Source organism: Dendrobates tinctorius, unplaced genomic scaffold (genome assembly GCF_039654945.1).
Source record: "Dendrobates tinctorius isolate UK_male_01 unplaced genomic scaffold, ASM3965494v1 ptg000122l, whole genome shotgun sequence".
NCBI classification, from domain to species: Eukaryota; Metazoa; Chordata; class Amphibia; order Anura; family Dendrobatidae; genus Dendrobates; species Dendrobates tinctorius.
In genome coordinates, this window is record NW_027361790.1 from 4,222,380 (window position 1) to 4,246,733 (window position 24,354).

The 24,354-nt window shown below is 42.3% G+C and overlaps 1 protein-coding gene across 4 annotated transcripts in view; it reads right to left on the minus strand.

Moving 5' to 3' along the window:
* The window catches only part of PAWR (pro-apoptotic WT1 regulator), a 177,651-nt gene that overhangs the window by 135,473 nt on the left and 17,824 nt on the right, over nt 1-24,354 (minus strand). For all 4 annotated transcript variants that reach the window (XM_073541514.1, XM_073541513.1, XM_073541512.1 and 1 more), the window contains exon 2: nt 19,967-20,563. In XM_073541514.1, coding sequence (XP_073397615.1) covers nt 19,967-20,467 — 501 coding nt within the window. In that variant the 5' untranslated portion in view covers nt 20,468-20,563. The remainder of the gene's footprint in view (nt 1-19,966; nt 20,564-24,354) is intronic.

The following is a 24,354-nucleotide window of genomic DNA, read 5'->3' on the forward strand; positions in this document are numbered from 1 at the left end:
GACACCTGTACACATGTACAGTGTTGATACCTGCATAATTGGGGATGCCCGTGCAGTGGTGTGAATCTCCCAGGGGTTGTCTGTCTTGGCGTTGCCTCTCTGATATTCCAGACGGATGATGTTTAAAAGCCTCTTGGTGATTTATGATGTGAGTATACTGTATATAGTTAATCTTTATATATACTTAATCATTATATGTATTCAATCTTTATATGTACTTAACCTTTGTATCTTAAAATATACAAAAGTGTACGCAATCATACTATTCCTTTAATTTTGTACTTTGAAATAAAATTGCGTTATATCGCAAATAGTAGCCTTCCTTAAAGCCATATCCGAACCTTAGTGTTAAAAACTTGGCAATACAACATGTATATATGATGTCCATAGATATAGTCCCTAAATGTTCAGTTAGGGAACTAAATATCAAATGAGCTTCTACCCCAAAATTTAAAAAAAAAAATAAAACAATTGCCGTAAGACATTTTTGTGTCTTTTACTCCGTGTCTTACAAGAGTTGCAACTTTTTTTTATGTGTTATCTTGGTACTATCACAGTAATAACAAAATAATTTTTTTTTTATGTTTCACTATTCAAATAAAAATTGGCATGTGTCATCATATTGTGGTAGCCAAAACTTAATTTTTCTCTGCCTCCATAGGATTCCAAGTAGTATACTGTCAAGAATGTAACAGAAAATTATAACAACTTACTTTTGTATAATAATATCCCTGTCAATTAATTTCACACATTGCATTTACATTTCAGAGTGAAATCAATCTGTGCTCACATTTTTGCAAAATTTCAGTTTTTGTTTTGATTTATCTGACTTGGTTTTTGCTTCACCAGAGGATGCAGATACTGTCGGAAGATTGATGATGGTGCTAATCTGAGGATCTACAGTGGCTACAATGGGAGAGGTCATATAAAAATACCATAACTATGTTAGGCCTGATTTTTTTCATTAATTCATGCAAGTTCTACTGCACACAAGACTGAAGAATAATTTTAGGTCGTTTTAGCCAGAGATGAGCAGCTCTATCAACTGATATATTCTTGCTTGTATGGTTTACTGCAATTAAATGATTTTCTGGGTTCTGCTGAGTAAAATTACTGCACAGCTAAATATATAGAAGGATAGTCTTGCTGGATAACATGGGATGAAGCATAGGAATTATTGTTTTCTACAGATGATTGGGGGCTAATGACCAAACAATGCAATACATAGAGAATGCTTGGAACAATACTATGGGTATTGACACACACAGTCTTTTTCAAGTGGATGCCACCAAAAAGAATGAAGATATTCACGGCAAAGTTGACCGACTTGCTGTGTATATCTTCTGTCTTTTTTCACTTCTTTTTACTGCTTCAGGCTTTGAAATCCATGAAACTGCTAAAATAAGTGACTTGACCATTCTTCATGTGGCTTCTGCTTTGAAAGTGCCACTATCTTCCGCAAGAAAAAAAAACGCCGGGTGCGGCAAAAACGACGCAAGAAAAACACTGCCAGAGTCTACGGTTTCCAAAAACATTGCAGGCACACTGGCATCTAAAAGACACCATGTGCCCACACCTTAAAACTAGTAATAGTAAAGCTACATTCACACAGAACACATCTTTTGCAGAATTACGTGGCAAAATTCACACGAAACTATGGTTTCCAAAGCATTACTCAATTTACTCCACAGAGTGTGGATGAGAGTTCACATGGGTCAGATGTTTTGTAGATATCAAAATCACGTGCTGCAGAAACAACAAAAAAAAAAAACATTCAGATGAATGGAACTGACTTCAGTTGCAGTAATGTCGGTATGTACTTTACCAAACAGCATAAGGTAACAGCATTTATATATTCCACTGCGTGTTGGATTAATAGGTTGCACCAGCCACTTCGACACATAGTGGCACAGGCATTTCAACTGGTGAAATTGTAGGATTTAAAATTACAATTAAGTAAGCAATATTACCAACAAAACTATTAAAGGACCAAGATATTTTAAAAAAACTATAAGCTAATGTCTGCAGGCGACAGAAATAGTTTTGCCGGTTTTACACAGTGAACTTGGGACCTTTTTACATGTCATTGTGTCTACACTAATGACAAGTTCATGAATGTAATAATGGAATTCCAGTCATAATAAATTTACATGTATTGTGAGTGACAAAAGGAAACTGTGAAACCGAAGCGGTCACTATTATAAGAAATGACTATGCTATAGACACAAATATTTATATATGATGGTCATAGCAGTGAGCTTGGGTTTCACTATTTTCTTTTCTCACAATACATGTTAAGGTATTAATGTTCTTACAGTGATATAGACTCTTACACACGCAAACATATACTGATCAAGCACAGCATACTATAGATTCCTCCCCACACCATGATGTGACAACAGAACAGACTCAAGACCTCTGAAGGCGCCCTGTAGTATCTGATGCCAGGGCGTTAGAAGATCTGCGGGTAAATTTCATTTTAATCATTCTTGGCTGATTTACCAGGGCTACAGGGAGAAAATTACTGTACGTTATATTCCCTCTGCAGCCGCTCCCTTCCAGTCATTGGGACTGTGCGGGGGTCTTATAAAAGTCAATGCTCACTACACAGCCGGTCAATCTTTTTGCACTTTGACTACATGAGGAATAATACTATATCTAGTTTCAGCAGGCATTATGCACTTTATTATAGTTTCAGCAGTTTCTCTCTGTATTTTGGCCTCTTTCTATATATTGCTCTGTCACCTTCCACTTTCTGTAGACTAAAGGCCCCGTTACACGCATCAATGTCCCAGCGATCCCACCAACAATCCGACATGGAAGGGATCGCTGGGACATAGTTAGCTGATCGCTGGTGAGCTGTCTCATAGACAGACCCACCAGCGATCAGGACCAGCGAGCAAGCTGGTATCCAAGGTAAACAGCGGGTATCTAAGAGCCGCGCGGCTCTTAGATACCCGCTGTTTACATTGGAAACCAGCTCCCAGCATCGCTGATTGTTGGTCTCTCGCTGTCACACGCAGCGATGCGCGCGGGCCAGCGGGAGACCAACGATCAAAAAATGGCCCAGGATGATCGAGCGCAATCAGCGATACCCAGCAGGGGGGCCGGTTGCTGATACATGTTACACAGCGATATTGCTGGCGAGATCGCTGTGGCATCACAAAATCAGTGATCTCGCTGTGTGTGACAGGGCCTTTATAAAGCCAGCTGGTGTTATGTAATCCACCAGATCTATATTCAAAGGTAAGGGAAAGAAAAAGTGTCTAGTGAATCGTGAGATAAGATACATTACAAAGTTTGTACTGTATTTGTCCTGTTGATTAATGAAAAGAAAAATAGAGTGCAGTTCATATTCAAGACATAAAAAAACAACGATAGATATGCAGGTGAGTACAGACCCCCGGTGAGTATAATCTAACTTGTTTTTATCATCTTTCAGGTTACATTGGGGGCTTATCTACAGCATTACAGAATACTGTAGCTAAGCCCCTGATGGCGGTGGCCACATCTCATAGGCCAAAAATGAGGTGACAGACTCCCTTTAAGAAACTGTCTCAAGTTCATTAATTAGTAAAATTTCAGACTGCGTCAAAGAACAAGCAACTTTGCAATATACCCCTTACTAAAAAATCTCCTCTCTCAAGAACAGAAGGATTTTAAATGTTATAGTGTAAAGCTTGTTGACTAGGTTACGGCCGCACTACAGTTGAATCCTGGCCTTTCACCTAGGTAAGGAGTGAGTTCTACTTTCAGGCTTTCTGCGTTAAAAAGCTGCTCTGAAGCAGGATGGATCACTTGATCTAGCTGCCCTTTTCCTATGTATTTTGTAGTACTGTAGAAGCCAAGCAGAGCACACAGTTCAAACCAGCTGCGGCCACGCTGCTGGACCAAAATGTCAATCTTCAGGAGCTTGTCAGTCCTTGGTAACGCAAGAAGCCTGGAGCAATGTGCTCCTCAACATATAACTTGAGAAAATCTCTTGAATTTTACAAATATTATGATGACAAAGATCACTTAAACTGACCTGTCAGCAGGATTTTACTAAGTAACCAACAAACACTGTCAGGTTGGCAGTGTTAAACTGATTAAAATGATACCTGGGGTGAAGCAATCTGTCTTGTGGTTCTTGTGTAATCAGTGTTAGAAGTTTGCAGCTAATCATATGCCCGTGCGCCGGGGCGGGAGTCTTATCTTGGTGCTCTAGGCCAGAGAAACCAAGGAAAGATCTGCCAACAGGCCACCCTGAAGCGGCCCCAAAGTACGTTTTTACATGTGGCAGTGCAAGTTGTAAATATGCAAATAAACAAAAGAATGTGAATGAGGCCTTATAGAGTAATAGTAGTTTTAATTTTTATTTCATAAATCAATAGTACACCTGAAAATAAGCAACTTTGAAATATATCTTATGAGACAAATGTATGGTACTTCTTTATCTGACAGAGTTGATCAGTCATTATAAAAGTTGTCAATTCTGAGGTAATCTGTGTTCAGTGAAAACACTTTCCCATTACTAATATAGGAGATGGCGGCTGCTAGATGGTACAATTCTATGTAGATAAGAGGGGGAGGAGCTAGAGACAGAGCTCCTCCCTCCTCATCTCCCTACTATCTACATGATTGACCAAAGCTTGAACCATATAGAGGATGCACACAATCATGGTCTCTGTCTATGATTAAGGGCGGTAATGCTTCAAACACGTATAACGTGTACCTCTTTTAATCCTTTCAAACCAGGAGGCTTCTTCGAAAACTTTACATGATTTGACTCAGAAGAGGCGAGGGATTTGCCAGTTTCCAAGCCGGGTCCAGAAGGTATGAATGTGTTATACATACTCCTGGCCAGAGCCCGTCAAGTGTATGGCGCAAGGCCGCCCCACTAGTTAGGCTCTGGCCCGGAGTATGTATAACTCACACACACTCTCCAGTCCTGTAGCATACAGTGCATGCGATGAGGAGATTCATAAGTCTGCAGTCACTAAGAGTGACTACAGACTTATCGCTTTGGATCGGACAACCCCTTTAACGCTGTCCAGACACATAACATATTAAAGGGACTCTTCAACCAGCAAAAAATAAAATAATTATCTACTGATAACTAATGCATAGAAACCACACATAGTACCCCGATCCCAGCTGCTGCCTCTTCTAAGTGCTGGGCCGATTCCTCTGGGTGTAAAATAAGTATTATATCCCTTCATAAAATAATAAATATAATCACAAAATATAAAATAAAAGACAAAAGAACCAAGAAAGTGGCTACAATAACAAAAAAATATGCATATCTAAAAAGCCATTTTTATTATGGTTCGTGTGGTGCAGTGATGGAATGTGCAGAGTTACTGTAGCCTGACAATAAGGCAGCATGTGCTACTCCTTTCTTCTATGTATGCTGAGAAACCAAACACCTACATGTAATGTTTATGAACAGACTAGACAAACACAGGTGCGGACTCAGGAATGTCAGGCATTATAATTCCACCATAAACAGTACACCAGCCTCATCGGCTCTGTAACCACAACGTGATCACAGAGGGCAGTGTGGGTGTATGCCATATACGGAAGGATCTATGGGGATTAGAAGAAAAACAAAAAACAGAAAAACAATCAGTAAATAAAAGTTAATGAGGTATGACACTGCAGCTAAAAACTATTTCATTACAAGAAAAATATCTGCATATCAGGACCCCAAGAATATAGGTGAAAAAGAAAGCATATAAAAATCCAGCTCATTTACCAACATACTAAATGCGTGACTAGCGACTGATAACACTTCAAATATCGATGCTCCAAAGTCGCAATATTCAATTATGACCATACACAAAAATATCGGCTTGTTTTGATAAATGCGGCAAGTTTAGACCAACCATGTGTGAGCTAAACCTCAGCGAAACAGAAACATTATAACAAACTCTTAGGCAATGTTCACATCATGTTTTACCTTATGTTTAATGGCTCCGTATGGGCTTATGTCGGCAACCTCTCAAAACGGGACTGACAGGGGCATTGATTATAATGATGCAGACTAGTAAAGGCCAATATAGCCAAAAATTATGTATGACAGAGCACACTGTGACTCCGACTGCATCATAATAGTCAATGGCCCAATGAGCACATACGCTCAAATCCCATTTTCCAGGGGTTCGGACTTAAGCCCCAACAGAGACACTGAACTTAATGTAAAACGTGATTTAAAAATTGTATTTGACCGAATTCACATATGTGTGTTTCAAACAGACAGCATGCAGGTACTAAACAAATGGCATCTGTGCTCTGTCTTTTCACAACATGGACCCATAGTTTAAAAAGAAGATCGGACAAAACTTTGAACTGCTCCATTGTGGAGTTGCTCCGTCTTCTGATAGTGGCCACAGCTGGGTACTGCAAATCTAATCAATAGGAGGCGGATGTGCAGTTCTCTGCCGCAGCCACCATCAGAAGACGGAGCAGTTCCACAATTACGCAGTTCGCTGACGCCGGGAACAGCTGATCGAGGTGCCGGGTTCGACTAGATATTCAATGATAAAGTAGTGGACAACCTCTTTAATTCACACAAATCTTTAAATCTCAGCTATGTGTTGGCAGGGAAGGAACATCCATTCTGGTGACAGTCATGGTTGTGGACGTAACCGTACACATCAATGTCAGAAATTCTGTGGTTGAATATAACACATATGAGGATTAATTCAACTTATTCCCAAAGCGGAAATCATGGAAAACACACCATGCAGGGGTCTGAGCTTTACATGTCCATATGTATGAGATGTGGACTTTGACACCAAACAGTAAAGTGACACAGCAAATAAAACAAAAAAACTAGTGACAGTGAAACGCTTTATGACAATTACTGTACAAAGAAAAACGAGAGGGACAAACCACACAAAGATAGTCAGTCGGTTGCGTACTTCCATGGAAAGGCTATATTAAACGGATATATCCAAGAGAAAGTTTAGATAAGGATCTACTTTAAACCCACACAACTAGTAGATAGTTCAGTACCAAAAAAATGACTGATTTACAGGCATAGCACCAATCTAGCTTACCTCTAAGAAAACAAGTAGTAAGACTATAGCTAAATTGCAATATGACAATGTATCGCAAGGCAACTACAATCAAAAGTTTATTTTGCAGAAAGAGCCTTAAAAGCTGTATTTCTGAGAATCAGTAAAAGTATGCAGTTATTCACTGATCTGTCTAAACCACAGTCTACACAGACATTGGTCCCACTTAGAGAAGAATTCCTGTTGCTGCACGTTGACGCTTACAGATGGACTCAGTCATGCTCATCTAATGCCTCCTCCTATTTGGTAGAGTAGCTTATTCACAAGGGGAATCACTTTCAGTAATAAAGTTCACCAACTGAACTCCAAAAAAAACAAACTCATCTTGTTCCAGGTCAGCGCAGTTACAGACGTCTGTCTCTTGACACCGATGTGAGTTCACAAGTCTTTGATCTATGATATGAGCTACATTTTTATGAAATAAAAGATCTGTAATCAGAGGAATTCACAGTCAAGTAGATTTATCACATCAACCATCTAAGCCATACTATATCACATGAAACAAGAAGCCAGCTTATCTGGCTCATACAAAATAATACTATATGCAGTGGGTATGGCTCTCAAGAGCTGGCATGGACCTACCCTGCCCTAGGTATCTTCATAGCTTCCTTTCACAAGGCACAGCCATGTGGGTAGAGCAGCCTCCCAATGCGGTACACACAAAAAATCTTAGCACTTCAGAAAACATTTATATAGGAAACATTTGTCAACTACTCAAGATATGTAGGGACCATGTGGTTACCATTACGGGAAGTGATTAGCAACTGGTAAGGGCAGATCTATGAAATGAATACACAGCATCATCTATGGGCAAGGCATTTACTGTCATGATATGTGAGTATGAAAGTGGGGTTAGGCGACAGTCACTAACTTCAGGGTAACTAATAATGATGACACCTTTTACTTATTTAGAGTCTCAGATTTACATGGAAGTGAATGAATGCAAATGTTTGGTCTGGTGTCTAGATCATCTAAATGGATAGTAGTGTTTGGAAAAAAATGCATCCTTTTGCCATCACTGTTCCACAGGAATAAAAGCAGAATATTTAAGACAGATAGCTAAGAAGATATTGCCATCAATTATCACTCTCGATAATCAGCTGTCCGCTTCACCTGCTGCATGTGTTGTGGCTGTGTGACAGTCACAGCACATGGATGGAGAGCCCAATAAACAGGCTCTCCATGCATGTGCTGTGACACAGCCGTGACACATGCAGCAGGTGAACCGGACAGCTGATTAGTCGGCGCGATCCAGGAAGTAGGGTTCCCGCTGTAGCTTATTCGGTAAGCACTAGAGCTTGCTGAATAAGCCCTGACCCAATCAAATTCGCTCATCTCTATTTAGGTCCCTCATTCTCATGATAACCGGGGGTCCAGCGGTTGGACTACAAGCAAGCAGTGGTTAGACTGCAATACATATATCCTGATGATATGCTACATAAGTTGTTTATCGGGCAACCCTTTTAAATATGTAGCCATTCTATTTGCTTATTATGCTTATGCTATGATACCACATTGTGCAGCACTTTACAGACATTATCATTGCTGTCCCCAATGGGGCTCACAATCTAGAATCCCTATCAGTATGTCTTTGGAATGTGGGAGAACCCAGAAAAAACCCACGCAATCACGGTGAGAACATACAAACTCCTCACAGATGCTGGTGGGTTTTGATCCCAGTGTTGCAAAGTTGCAGTGCTATCCACCGAGAGGTTTCTGACTGATCAGATTTAGAACAATTTGTATGGTCACAACCAGCTGCTAAATCCTGTATTCTGAAAAAGGCTAACAATGATGAAACTAACTAGTCATAAGCAGCCATGTAAGATACAGCGGCAATGTATAGTTATAGAAATTTATCGGAGTTGGCTCAAAGACACAGAAAAACAGCAAAGAAACATCAGAGAAGTAGAAATGTTTATTCAGCACTGAAGACTAGTGTCAGTCTGAAGCTTTCTCCACCTCTAGTACAATAGTTGCAGTGAATTCTTGTGATAAGATTCACCACTGTACTCTGTACTGGGCTGACCTGACAAGGTTCCCCTATCACTAAAAAGGTGATGACAGAGTTGGAAGCTTTCACATAACACATGCAAATTGTGGTCCCAAAGGGCATAAATGTCACTCTCCTCTTCCAGGGAGAAGCAATGCATACAAATGTAAAGAAATTATAAAACGGCCTTCTTCTCCCAATGTCGGCTGGTGTGCAAAAATAAGTTTATTGAAATGAGTCAAAGTCAACAAGAGCGTCAGAAGTTACCTTATCTGAAACATGCAGTGATCAGTGGGGAGTAATACATGCCCATGGGTGCCAGCTGCTGAAAGCTGCCAATGGGAGACCAAAGAGGGGATGACAATATATTTTATTACTCCCTTTCATATAACTTAACACAGGTTGTTAGCTGACAAGTTTACTAGAAATGAAAATTCAAGTGTATGTTCACATGTAGGGAGTAAATCCAAAGTGTATTTTACAAGATCTCAGGCAGAAATCCAAGGCTAACATTTGTATTTCTGTTGCAGGTAGATTAGCCTCTATCTACTTTGGCACATATTTATAAAAAATGTCTAACACTAAAACTGTCTATTTTTGAACTGCTGTGGAAAAATGAAAGCTGTAGCCACTTAAAGTGAACTTGTCAGCCGGATTTTGCTAAGTGAACTACAGACACTGTCAGGTTGGTGCTGATGGGCAGTGCTTGCATAGATTGAGAGCATCACTTGCCATAGATGCTACTGCTGTAGGGTTGGTGGGCCGAGCTGGGGGGGTGGTCCCTCTTCTTACCGCGCAGAGATATAAACAGAGACACGATGAGGCAGATTCTGGGTGCAACAGGTCCAAGTTTATTTCATTACTTGCCGTCCGCCTGACGGCCTCCGCAGCACACCGCACGTTTCTTCACTTATCGGCCCTCCGTTTCCAGAGCCGTTTACACACCGTACTTTTACAATAGGGACATACATATGCGTACTGTCCCTCCTTCACTTGTTCGACGCTCCTGACAGGTCCGCCACTGTGGCCGCCCTAGGCCCAATAACCAACAGCGCTTTCACTGGTCAGTCGTCGTGTCAAATACGGTATATGGCACTCACTGCCTCGTCTCTTCTGCGGTATCTTTCTGTCAGGACCACCCCCTGACGTTTCCTCTCCTCAGTCCCCTTGGTCGGATTCTCCTCAGGGCACACAGACTGGCGAAGTCCTCCTGTCACCTGGGCTCCCCCTGGGGACTGGAATCTTCTGGAACCCTCCCTCAGAATTTATAACTTCCCCGGTTCCTTGAAACTGTCACTAACTGTCACCACGCCCCCCATGACCAACGGTTTCTAAAGCCCTAAGCTGCTGTAAAGTCCTTTGCTCACACTCCACCCTGCCATCTAATGGTCATCCCAAGGTACTGCACGTCCACTACACTTTCCTAGTTGTTTCCCCACTGTAATCACTGTCTCCTACCTACACTGTGCAAACCTATCTTTCTTCACTCTGACTAGTCCGTCTGTCCGTCAGGTCACCTTCCCTACACTCCCCCTTCCTTTGTCCATTGTCGTCCTCGACAATCGTCATCCCTGCCTTCGTCGTTCTGAATCTACACCTACATTCTGTTGTCGGACCAGAAGTTGAGCCAAACCCACTATCTGCGGGGGCCGAACCATACTGGGAGCACTATGCTCTGAGCAGCCTACTGCTACTCACCAGCGCGCACGCCACATGACAACGTCTTTCAAATTGGGCAAGGTACACCCGTATTCTCTCTACGGCGTGTATCTTTCCCCTACTCTCCCCTACTGTTACCTTTCACTATCCGGTACGCCATGATCGAGGCCACTCACCTACCAGATCATTGCCGGCGCCCGCCTTTCCTTCTTCAGGGGTGTCCGTGGTGTCGGGGACCTGACCTAGGACGGCTGTCTGTCTCACATCTTCCCATTCATTTTCCTTCTTTCAATTACATGTCATGGTCGGCGTCCCGGTCTCCCAGACCTCAACTCTTAGATCCCTACCGGATCTCACACTTTCCTTTGGTCCCGCAGACCTTCCCTTAACCCGGACCTGTTGCATTTTACTTTGCATATTATACATCATACAACTTTATAATAGCACAAGTACCCCGTTTTTATAATTTTTTTTTTCATTTTCTCTTGCTTTTAAAACCAAAATATAACATAACATTGCATGTCTCCTTTCCTCCTCCCCCCCTTCCTTGGACCTGGACACTCCACTTTTCCGTATCCCCGTTCTGTCAGGTAAACATATTTTCGTATATAAAGAACATAGAAAGAAGAAAGAAAGAGAGAGAGAAAATAGTTGCATCAGTTAAACAACAACAAAACTTTTTTCTAAATGCAACTGTCCTTATAATCTGCACAACGGTGCATCGAACTCCTGACAGTCTATACCACTCTCAATGGACAGAGGTGAGGGCTCCACGGGGATACTGAGGGTGTCCATTCAAGTCCTCTTCTTTTCCATGACGGCCTCTCCTTGAGTGTGGAGCAGGTTCCACACTTCCTGCTCCCGGGCCTTTTTCTTCCTGATCACCTCCGCTTCCCACTTCCGCTTCCCACACGGAGGGAACAGCACGGGCCCTGGAGTCCGGTGGGCGGGACTCCGCTGAAAAAGACCGCAAGACAGAAACGGCCGAAGATTTCTGCGGCCCAGCAGCCGCTGGGGTCAGGTGGCAAATGGGGAGAACCGGGTCCTCGGGGGCTGGAATCACAGGGCCCGCTAAATCGGTCGCAGCCGACTCCAGCAGCGGCATAACCGCGGCCTCAGGACAGGCCGCATCCACTACTTCCAACGGAGTCGGAGTAACGGCCGATTTCAACAATGCAGCTGCTATTAGCAGGGAAAGCGCAGCAGCATCTTCTTTAGGTGAGCTCTGCACTGGTGACTCCGGGCGAGGTAGTTCGGGGACATGAGCGGGGACCTCGCTCAGCTCTGCATACACCACGGGGCCCGTGGTAACTAGGCCTTCCGGTGCGCAGGGGGCCGCGTGCTGCAGCAGAATGGTGGGGGCCGCTTGCGGAGGCACTGGTAGGGCCGGGGGTACTCTCACCTTCCCCGGCGCTGCGGCCTCCGTTTCATCATCACGCAGTTTCCCCCGCAGCCTCCGTTCCTTGCTCCACTGTCCTGCGGGCCTTCCCTCCGGACTCGGGGGCTCCGCTGAGAAGTCCTCTGCTGGTATTGGTGGCAGCCGTTCTCGCTGACTCCCCTCAGGCTCCGCTCCCCGGCTCAGCATCCCGCTGCCTGCCCGTAAATCTGAAGATGACTTCTGATGCAGCTCCATCTCTCGCCGCCATTGCCACTCTAGGCGGCCGATGCCCCGACACCCGCAGCATCTCATACCGTCCGTTGGGCAGCACTCGAATGGCGTCAGACAGCCGCAGCCAAGTTTTTCTTCTGTGCCACTCCTCCTGCTGGGTGGGGCGTTGGCAGACCTTTCCATCCATCTGCCAGGGTCCAATATATGGAAACGTCGGTCTCCGGGCATATATTGCTTCCTTTTGGGGTACGTTGGAGGGGGTCCCAGTCCATTCTGAACAACTGCAAACACCCGGACCTCTCCTCTGCGCTGAAGTAATACCGCCATCTTGGGCAGAATCAGCTACTGCCTTGGATCCTCTGCAAGCAACACAGATCCGACACAGCGTCCCAATTTGTAATCCACAGGTCAGTAATTTTTAGTCCACAGGTGTTTATAATCCGAAATAGAGCAGTCCAAGTTTTCCTCAGTCCTTCAGTTGCAGGCCTGCCGCAGAAGATAGCGTATTAGCGGCGGCGATCCTGCCGACTACGCCAAATGTAGTGTCGGTGGGCCGAGCTGGGGGGGTGGTCCCTCTTCTTACCGCGCAGAGATATAAACAGAGACACGATGAGGCAGATTCTGGGTGCAACAGGTCCAAGTTTATTTCATTACTTGCCGTCCGCCTGACGGCCTCCGCAGCACACCGCACGTTTCTTCACTTATCGGCCCTCCGTTTCCAGAGCCGTTTACACACCGTACTTTTACAATAGGGACATACATATGCGTACTGTCCCTCCTTCACTTGTTCGACGCTCCTGACAGGTCCGCCACTGTGGCCGCCCTAGGCCCAATAACCAACAGCGCTTTCACTGGTCAGTCGTCGTGTCAAATACGGTATATGGCACTCACTGCCTCGTCTCTTCTGCGGTATCTTTCTGTCAGGACCACCCCCTGACGTTTCCTCTCCTCAGTCCCCTTGGTCGGATTCTCCTCAGGGCACACAGACTGGCGAAGTCCTCCTGTCACCTGGGCTCCCCCTGGGGACTGGAATCTTCTGGAACCCTCCCTCAGAATTTATAACTTCCCCGGTTCCTTGAAACTGTCACTAACTGTCACCACGCCCCCCATGACCAACGGTTTCTAAAGCCCTAAGCTGCTGTAAAGTCCTTTGCTCACACTCCACCCTGCCATCTAATGGTCATCCCAAGGTACTGCACGTCCACTACACTTTCCTAGTTGTTTCCCCACTGTAATCACTGTCTCCTACCTACACTGTGCAAACCTATCTTTCTTCACTCTGACTAGTCCGTCCGTCCGTCAGGTCACCTTCCCTACACTGCGCATGCACGGCACCATTTTGTTGGAGCAAAAGAATTTGCTCCAGCAAAATGGCGGCAGTGCATGCGCAGTAGGATCTATCAGTAAGCATTAGATGCTACTGTGCAGGCTTTGCTTCTGGTGCCATTTTGCTGAAGGGGAAGAAAATATCAAAGCCCACAATATAAACTGCAATATTTAAAATAGGAAGCAGGTCACTGAAGGATCAATGACCTGTCAGTTAAGCCACAATAATGAAGATGAGGACACAGAACACCAAATAAAGGCCTACCCCAAAGCACAAGAATCTCATTAACTGAAAACAGAAAACAAAGATTAAACAAAAACCACAAGATGGATTTCTTCAACCCAGGTATCATTTTAATCAGTATAACAGCGCCAACCCGACAGTGTCTGTAGGCTACTGAGCACAATCCTGATGACAGGTTCACTTTAAAGAGGACCATTCACCATATTTTTCATGTTGAATTGAACACAGAATGTAAAAATGGCTGCAGAGCAGAATAATTTTTTTATTATTTCGCTTCTGCTTTGCGGAGATATTAGCAGTTAAAGTATATGTCACTTAATGATTTCATTTTTATTGCGTTCAATTGGGTGTTATCAGATAGTTTTCACTGGCGGCATGTACTTCTCTTCTCCCTTTATGATGCTGACCAATCACAAGCAGACAACACTTAAAGGAAAGAAGTCAGAGTGAGGGAAAAGGCAGCATAGCTGAGTTTAGCTGTGTCACATTACAAATCCTTCAATCAGCTCGCCTAGCACAGTCAGCTCTGCTTAGTAATCAAAGTGGAAATGGCAAGATTTCAGATTTTGAAAAAAAGATAACAAAAAATACAAATATCAGTTTTTGTTTTTTAATAGGGAATCTGTCAGTTAGATCAACCTTAACAAACCGCATATATAATAATAATAATCTATTTATATAGCGCCAACATATTCCGCAGCGCTTTACAGTTTAACAGTTTCAAAACACAAGTCATAAGTAACAACGTTAACAATACAATAATTAAAGCAAAATAAGATGAAATAAGACGACCCTGCTCGTGAGAGCTTACAATCTACAATGAGACGAGGGAGATACAAAGTACAGATTTGTATTTACAATGGTGTATTTACAATGAAGGTCCAGCCATCTTGAGGGAGTGAAGGATGGATGGAGATAGTGAATGGGCTACACATGCACACTTACACATAGAATGACTTTGATTAGTGAACGTGATAGGCTGCTCTGAACAAGTGTGTTTTGAGGGAGCGCCTAAAACTATGCAAATTGTGGATAGTCCTGATTTCTTGGGGAGAAGTCTTGGAGTGGGGAGTGGGAGGTACGGATTAGTGCAGAGGTTAGTCATTGCAGAGCGCAGCGATCTGCTACGCCGATAGACAGGAATGAGAGAGGAGATGTAAGGGGGTGCCGCACTGTGGAGAGCTTTGTGAGTGAGAACAAGTAATATATATGGGCATGTCTGTCTTTAAAATGTAAATCCATCAGCATCTGTATATCTTCTATTTGCTACTGTATTCTAGAGAAATTAGTATTTCATTCAATGCAAACTCTCAAGTCTCTGCCTCAGAAAGGTTGATAGCTGACTGTCTGTGTGACGTTAGGTACCCGTAAGGAAATCAGACAGCAAATTATCAATCAAGCTGGAGAGGCCGGTGTCCGAGGGAAAGCAACCTCAGGAGACATAGGTTTAAGTGCTCTGATACACCCAGAACATTTAACGCCTCAGTTGCATATAATAATATGCGTCGATTGGTTTACATTGGAAGACATGCATGCCCTTATAAGTCGTTTTCAGGGTGGCATGATTTTAATGACAGATACTCTTTAAAGAAAAACTGTGAATTGGCATTAGACATTAACAGTTATCATGAACATAAATGACTAAATGGAAAGTAATTACTATTTGTCTTGGTAACACAATCAGTAATGTGTGTATTACTTGAAGGGTGTAATGCGTATTGAGTCACGTCATTCCTCAAGTCAAACATTCTGACAGTATGAATTAAATCTTTTCAATAAGCACTGTCTATAAATCACCATAAAGTAGTTTGATAGAAATGCATAATTATTACAAGGGACAAGAAACGCATAACTATTACAAGGGACATCATAACAATGCAGTTTGCTGTTAAACGTTCATTTATTTGTTTAGGACAGATAGAGTGCAGTGTAGACTACCGCAGTACAGATGCATTCAGCTACAATACACAGGTAACACAGTTCTCATCTGCACTTTTATCTTCTCATGACTCATCCTTCCAGTTTGATTAGTATACAAATAGAGGAAAAAGGCAAAAATGACATCAGACGTCAAACTACATAGTAAAGTTTAGTATAATAATAATGACTGCATATAAGGAAACACTGACAGTGATTCAGCATTCTTCGCTATAGCACGTAAATGTTGCAGAGCCTTTCCGTATTGAATGTTTGACAAAGATCTTAACATTCTCCACTTTCCTTGGTGTCCAAGCGTGACAAAATGTTTAATCTAGACAGGACTGCCCTGAGGGAAAGGACGGCCTAACAGCCGTACCGTATACACTGACAATTGTACTGCAGACATAAAGGAGTGCCGCCAGGCCTAAAGCTCATTCCATGCTAAAAATCACAAAGGTGACGTGCCCATGAACACAGACTAGTGCTGTAATACAGAAACCATACCCATAATATAGCTTCATGACCATTGCCGACGTGTCACTTTCTCAGGTGAATCTGACACGGTCATGAAATTGGTGGCATAAGTGTTCTGACTAAAGAAGCAAATATCAGTCAGAACTAATAGCATTTAGTATACCAGAAACAATCACTACTGATGCAAAAATTCGTTACTATAAACTTAGAATTTTAGCAAAAAAAAATTAAATATCAGCTATGGCGCACACAGCTGAGTCATTAAGCCTAACATCCACAGTCTTCGGTTGTCAGGAACTTCATCCCTAGTAACCAGTCAGTCGGTTCACCCTAGACAAATATCAGGAATAAACGTTCCTAGGAATGCTTGTTTCAAGAAAACCAGCCACAGTTAATAGGCTGCCCTTCACACAATGAACAAGTAAAACTCTTGTTCGTCGGGTGAAATTATCTTTTGGTTTGCTTACAAATCATCATTCAGATTCTCAATGGAATTTAGGTATGGGCTGTGACTGGGCCATTCAAACAAATGAATATGCTTTGATCTAAACTCTTCCTTTGTATTTCTGGCACTTTATTTAGGGTCATCATCCTGCGTAAAGGTGAACTTATGGCCCTGTCTCTAGTCTTTTGCAATCTCTATCAGGTTTTCCTCCAGGATTGCCCTATATTTAACATTATCCATCTTCCATCAACTCTGACTAGCTTCCCTGTCCTGCTGAGAAAAAGCATCTCACCAGCACGATGCTGCCACCACCATGTTTGACAGTGGGGATGGTGTTTTAAGGTGATGTGCAGAGTTTGTTTTTTCACATTTAGCCCAAAAAGTTCTACTTTGATCTTGCGATTAGTATTTCATGGATGCTTTCGGTACAGATTCTGTGCCTGTACTGTACTGTACCCTAAAAGAATCAGGCTGTATTCCTCAGATAATGCAAGTGAATGGAATACTTTATGCCCCATTCACCTATATCAGAAAAGTTGTATATCCTCAAACAGGGAAAAGGCAGGTAGATGACAGCACAGTAAATACGCCACTCGTATGTGCAGATGCTGCAAACTTCACATCAGCTGCAGACAGACGTTATTCTTCATCAAACATTACTGACAGGCGGTTATAATTCCATATACATGCCTCAGTGACACTAGATAATTCTCAGGAAAATCTACACAGAATATGACAAGATACAGATACAATTCTCCATAACTAGCACCAGAAGTATAGATCTGCTGGGGTCAATAGTACACATTGCTATGTCCAATACAGAGAATATGCAGCTTCATAAGTTAGCTTTATATTAAAGGGGTTGACCAGTACTAATGTTTTGATGACCTATCCTTTGTGTAGGTCCTTATAAGATCAATGAAGGTCTGACACCAGAAACCTCCAACGATCAGGCAGCAGATGGATATGAGCAATGTATGGAACCAGAATAACACAACTCTGTAGACTATTAAGTGGCCACTTCCCGAAACTGCAGATCAGCTCATACTGAAAAGAATAGAAGCTGATCTGCAGTAATGTTCCGCTTCAAACACTGTTTACACCCATGAGCCGCAGGATCTTACATTGAAGACTTTTAGAATAAATAGAGATGAGGTACAACACCTGGACATAGCACTTATTCTGGGAAAAAAGCAAATCCTTCTTTATAACCCTCCTTAAGCGAGAAGGCAAGTTCTATACAACCCTCCTCCAATGAAAGTAATTATTGACATCAATTCCTTTAATAATATCCTGTCCTGAAGAAGCCATCAGCAGATTGCTCTGTATTCTCAATGTATCACACCAACAACAAACTTTAGCTTGTGAGGAGCAGTAGAGGAATAGTATCACATCTTAACAAATGACACGGAGTTCTACATATCGCAACAAAAGAAAAGTTGGCTACTTGGATACAGCAATTAGACGGCATTTCTTTCACGGGCACAGACTGTACTTAACTATAAGCAGATTGCACAATGAAACACGTGATCATAGGATAAGGGCAAACAAACTTATGTAAAGAGAAAAAAAATTGTAAGACTTCAGGGAAATTTTGCTTCCAATTACAAAATCTTCTTTCTGGGGTGATTTTACTAAGATAAATTCACAATTGCACCAGTTCAGACCCAATAGGAGGTCTATTGCTACCTTCCACGCTTATATCCTATCTCTGACACACTGTAGTAGGCGGTGAATTTTCCTGACTAGAAGTTTCCAATATAGTCTGAAATCAGGAAAATGTGTACTCGTAACCCCCTATAACACAAAATATGCACTGCTTCTTCCAACAGAGAAGACACATGGATGTGCTCTTGCTTTTCTGATGGACACAAAAGGAGGCGATTTATTGACAAAAATAGGAATTCTGTGTAAAATTGAGAAAAAAAAGTTGGTGTACATGGCATTTTCCACATTTACATTTTTTTTAACGAATTTAAACAATTTGTGCGCTAGCTAGACACTAAAGGCCAGATTCATTAACGGGAACCTGTCGTCAGGTTTGACCATTATGAGCTATGGCCACCACCTTTCTTGGCTGATATACAACATGCGATAATGATATATATATGCCACCAACCCAACCTGAAAGAGAAGAAAAAGAGATTTTATTATACTTACCTGGGGGCGGTCCAGTCCTAGGGGAACCACTGTTTTTGGTCCGGTTTTTCCCTACTTCTTGCGATACCATCCTCCTTGCTTTGTGTGGATGACATGTCCCTACGTCATCCACAGAGTGTTCCCTGGCATCGCGCTCCTGCGCAGGTGTACTTCTCTGCCCTGACCAGGGCAGAATAAAGTACTGTAGTGCACATGTGCATGCGCTAGGGCTCTTTAACCTTTCACTGCGCACTGCAGTACTTTACTCTTCCCTCAACAGTGCAGAGAAGTACGCCTGCGCAGCAGCGCGGTGCCGGGGAGACTGTGTGGATGCCCCACAGGTGAGTATAATAAAAGCTATTTTTCTAGTCTTTCAGGTCAGGCTGAGGGCAGATATACAGCATTATACAATGCTGTATATCAACCCAGAAAGGTGGTGGCCATACCTCATAACAGTCAAACATGGTGACAGGTTCCCTTGAAGACAAGCGTTCTGAAGTTCGTCAAATAGCTATTTTTCATGACTGCCCTATACACAGTAATGTTCGGATCAGCTAAGTATTCCTGTATTCTCTACAAGAGAGCCGCTTTCAGAATTATTTGGCAGCGGCTTACCTCCCAACCGAACACAAGAATCACATGATTGAATTCCAACCGCCCAATACTCATGTCCCTAAACATCATTTTTTGAGCGACAGAAGCTCCCAAAGCACAAAATGGTTAGCGGATCCTACAAAAATTGGTGGTTTTGGCCAACTTTTATCTAATGTGCATTGAAACCTTTTTTAGAACATAACCAGTTGTTAAACACAAGGAAAATGCACAGAAAACAGATGCTTTATTGTGAAAATAGTAAATGACCACACCAGAATATTTACTATTTTAGCTGAAGACAGAACTCCCATCGGAAGTGCGTCCCATCACAGTAAGCAATAGCAAATCACTAGGATATGGGATACCATACTGATTCTTAGTGTCTGATTTTCTTGAGCTGCAATTATATATTATATATACTAATGGCAGCCCTAGAAATCAGACACAAAGGATATACATATACACAACTATGACAGGTTGAGTATTCATTATGATGACTTACTTCTATTTCTGCAGATGGAATATTCACCACCCCAGTAGACCTTCTTTTTTCCCGAAGCTTTCTCTTCTCAATCTGCCCTTTACCTTTCCTGGCACTTGGACCACTGCAGCTTTTACCTTTCTCTTTAATCTTAGTTGGAGTGTCCTGAGATGCAGGTGGAGGTGATTCATCCGGTGTTGCCCCTCCATCTTGTACAGGACTTGGGGCCTTCCTTTGCTGTGTTGCAGCAGTGCTAATAGGCTGATCATCATCCGTCCTCCTTATGGCTGGCGGTGCTTTTTGTACAGGCGGTGCAGCAGACAGCTGGTTATTGATGTTACTACTATTATTGTTCATCTCATTGCTAGTTTTATTGATGTGATCTGCTGCCCCAGAAGTCCCCATCGTCTCAGCGGCATACATTTTTGCCCTCATTTTCTCCCTCTTTGCCTTCCATTCCTCTAGGAAATCAGTTGTGTTAGAAGAAGATGGAGTGTGTGACCTAAAGCCACCGCTCGCCATGTTCTCTCGCTTTGTCTATCTAGGCTCTCCAGAAGGGAAGGACATGAAATGGGCACGATCCAAAGCAAAGGCTGGCACGCTGAAGAAATAATCCACCTATGAAAAACATATGGTATTGATAAAGAAGAATAAAACCAAGACATTCAACTATTTAGTAATGTAACAGAACCGAGTTCATCATAATACGATGACTACTGAATTATTAAAATTTTGGTGAATAATACAAGCCCAAATGACAAATTCAGCTCACATATAAAAAAGACAAAAAAAGTAAATAAAAAAACACAAAGTTGTAGGCAAGTTACACAGCTCTCATTGCCAGCAGCATGCAAATATGAAAATGAACATATTTTTCTAAAAAAAAAAATCTTTTACCTAGGTAGCCAGCACAGTACTTTATTGGTGCCAATGAGTCTGATGGTGACTTGGCTTTTCAAACTGCACTAATCTGCTTTGTAAAGAGGAGGCAGCTCTATTTTTCGGCTGACACCCTGCCTAGATCAGACAGACACGCACTGCCCCACACACCAGTTCGGCTTTTTTAGTAACAAAGATTATATAAATCAAAATCCCAGGGAGGAAACAACAGCGAGATCAGCCCTTTCCTTCTACACGTTTTCATGTTCTACTGCACAATGAAATAAATGGAGCAGCCAAGTGGGCATTAAAGCTAAAGATCTGCTTACTACTAGTACAGCAGCTGTGCCAAAGACCCACTGTCACATGGTCAATGCTTTGTGCCACATGACTTGACCTGCCTGCCTCAGATCTCCATACCATCTCTTGCTGCCAGTTATCTGATCTCAGGCTGGTCATATCTGTGGCTTCCCTATCTAGTGACATAGCTATACTAGAGTATTATGCAGTGCCACCATCGGGCCCCTACTCTTGGGTGGCAAAGAAACTTCCCAAACCGCACAAGTGAACAGCTACACATGCTTAATGGTGTGGACAGCGCTATATCACCTCCAACATTGATGACACCAATGATTCTAAATAGGATCCTGTACCACATGATGTAGCAGAGCTGAGCAGTTTACTGTGACGTTACTTATCTCATTACACAGGACTGCAGGTATGCAGAATTCAACGACAAGTTCGGCTCTGCTTTAAAAAGTGATGACGGGTCGCAGTGTTGTTCAAGTATTTACAATACGTATCCATATAATCAAGGTAATAATGTATCCATATTATAAATGGAGCAATGTATCCAAATATATATAAAATTATAATGTATTCATATAACAATGTTCTAGTGACTCCATATACATATAATCTGATAATGCATCCATATACGCAATATACCATTGTAATCTGTATATATCTAATCTGATAGTGTATCCATACAACCAATGCACCGCTGACATCTGGATATATGTAACCTGATAGTGTATCCATACAACCAATGCACCGCTGCATCTGGATATATCTAACCTGAGAATGTATCCATACAACCAATGCACCGCTGCATCTGGATATATCTAATCTGATATTGTATCTGTACAACCAATGCACCGCTGCATCTGGATATATCTAACCTGAGAATGTATCCATACAACCAATGCACCGCTACATCTGGATATATCTAATCTGATAGTGTATCCATACAACCAATGCACCGCTGCATCTGGATATATCTAAACTGAGAATGTATTCATACAACCAATGCACCGCTACATCTGGATATATCTAATCTGATAGTGTATCCATACAACCAATGCACCGCTGCATCTGGATATATCTAACCTGAGAATGTATCCATACAACCAATGCACCGCTACATCTGGATATATCTAATCTGATAAAGTATCCATACAACCAATGCACCGCTGCATCTGGATATATCTAACCTGATAGTGTATCCATACAACTAATGCACCATTGCATCTGGATATATCTAACCTGAGAATGTATCCATACAACCAATGCACCGCTACATCTGGATATATCTAACCTGATAATGTATCCATACAACCAATGCACCGCTACATCTGGATATATCTAATCTGATAGTGTATCCATACAACCAATGCAGAGCTGCATCTGGATATATCTAATCTGATAAAGTATCCATACAACCAATGCACCGCTGCATCTGGATATATCTAACCTGATAAAGTATCCATATAACCAATGCACCGCTGCATCTGGATATATCTAATCTAATAGTGTATCCATACAACCAATGCACCGCTGCATGTGGATACATCTAACCTGATAGTGTATCCATATAACCAATGCACCGCTGCATCAGGATATATCTAACCTGATAGTGTATCCATACAACCAATGCACCATAGCATCTGGATATATCTAACATGACAGTGTATCCATACAACCAATGCACCATTGCATCTGGATATATCTAATCTGATAGTGTATCCATACCAGTGCACCGCTGCATCTGGATATATCTAATCTGATAGTGTATCCATACCAGTGCACCGCTGCATCTGGATATATCTAATCTGATAGTGTATCCGTACAACCAATGCACCGCTGCATCTGGATATATCTAATCTGATAGTGTATCCGTACAACCAATGCACCGCTGCATCTGGATATATCTAATCTGATAGTGTATCCATACAACCAATGCAGAGCTGCATCTGGATATATCTAATCTGATAGTGTATCCATACAACCAGTGCACCGCTGCATCTGGATATATCTAATCTGATAGTGTATCCGTACAACCAATGCACCGCTGCATCTGGATATATCTAACCTGATAGTGTATCTGTACAACCAATGCAACGCTGCATCTGGATATATCTAATCTGATAGTGTATCCATACAACCAATGCACCGCTGCATCTGGATATATCTAACCTGATAATGTATCCATACAACCAATGCACCGCTGCATCTGGATATATCTAACCTGATAGTCTATCCATACAACCAATGCACCGCTGCATCTGGATATATCTAATCTGATAATGTATCCATACAACCAATGCACTGCTGTATCTGGATATATCTAACCTGATAATGCATCCTTACAACCAATGCACCGCTGCATCTGGATATATCTAAGCTGATAGTGTATCCATACAACCAATGCAACGCTGCATGTGGATATATCTAACCTGATAGTGTATCTGTACAACCAATGCAACGATGCATCTGGATATAACTAATCTGATAGTGTATCCATACAACCAATGCACCGCTGCATCTGGATATATCTAACCTGATAATGTATCCATACAACCAATGCACCGCTGCATCTGGATATATCTAACCTGATAGTGTATCCATACAACCAATGCACTGCTGCATCTGGATATATCTAATCTGATAATGTATCCATACAACCAATGCACTGCTGTATCTGGATATATCTAACCTGATAATGCATCCTTACAACCAATGCACCGCTGCATCTGGATATATCTAATCTGATAGTGTATCCATACAACCAATGCAGAGCTGCATCTGGATATATCTAACCTGATCGTGTATTCATACAACCAATGCACCACTGCATCTGGATATATCTAACCTGATAATGCATCCATACAACCAATGCACCGCTGCATCTGGATATATCTAACCTGAGAATGTATCCATACAACCAATGCACCGCTGCATCTGGATACATCTAACCTGATAGTGTATTCATACAACCAATGCACCGCTGCATCTGGATATATCTAACCTGATAGTGTATTCATACAACCAATGCACCGCTGCATCTGGATATATCTACTGTGCGAATGTATCCATACAAACAATGCACCGCTGCATCTGGATACATCTAACCTGACAGTGTATTCATACAACCAATGCACCGCTGCATCTGGATATATCTAACCTGAGAATGTATCCATACAACCAATGCACCGCTGCATCTGGATACATCTAACCTGATAGTGTATTCA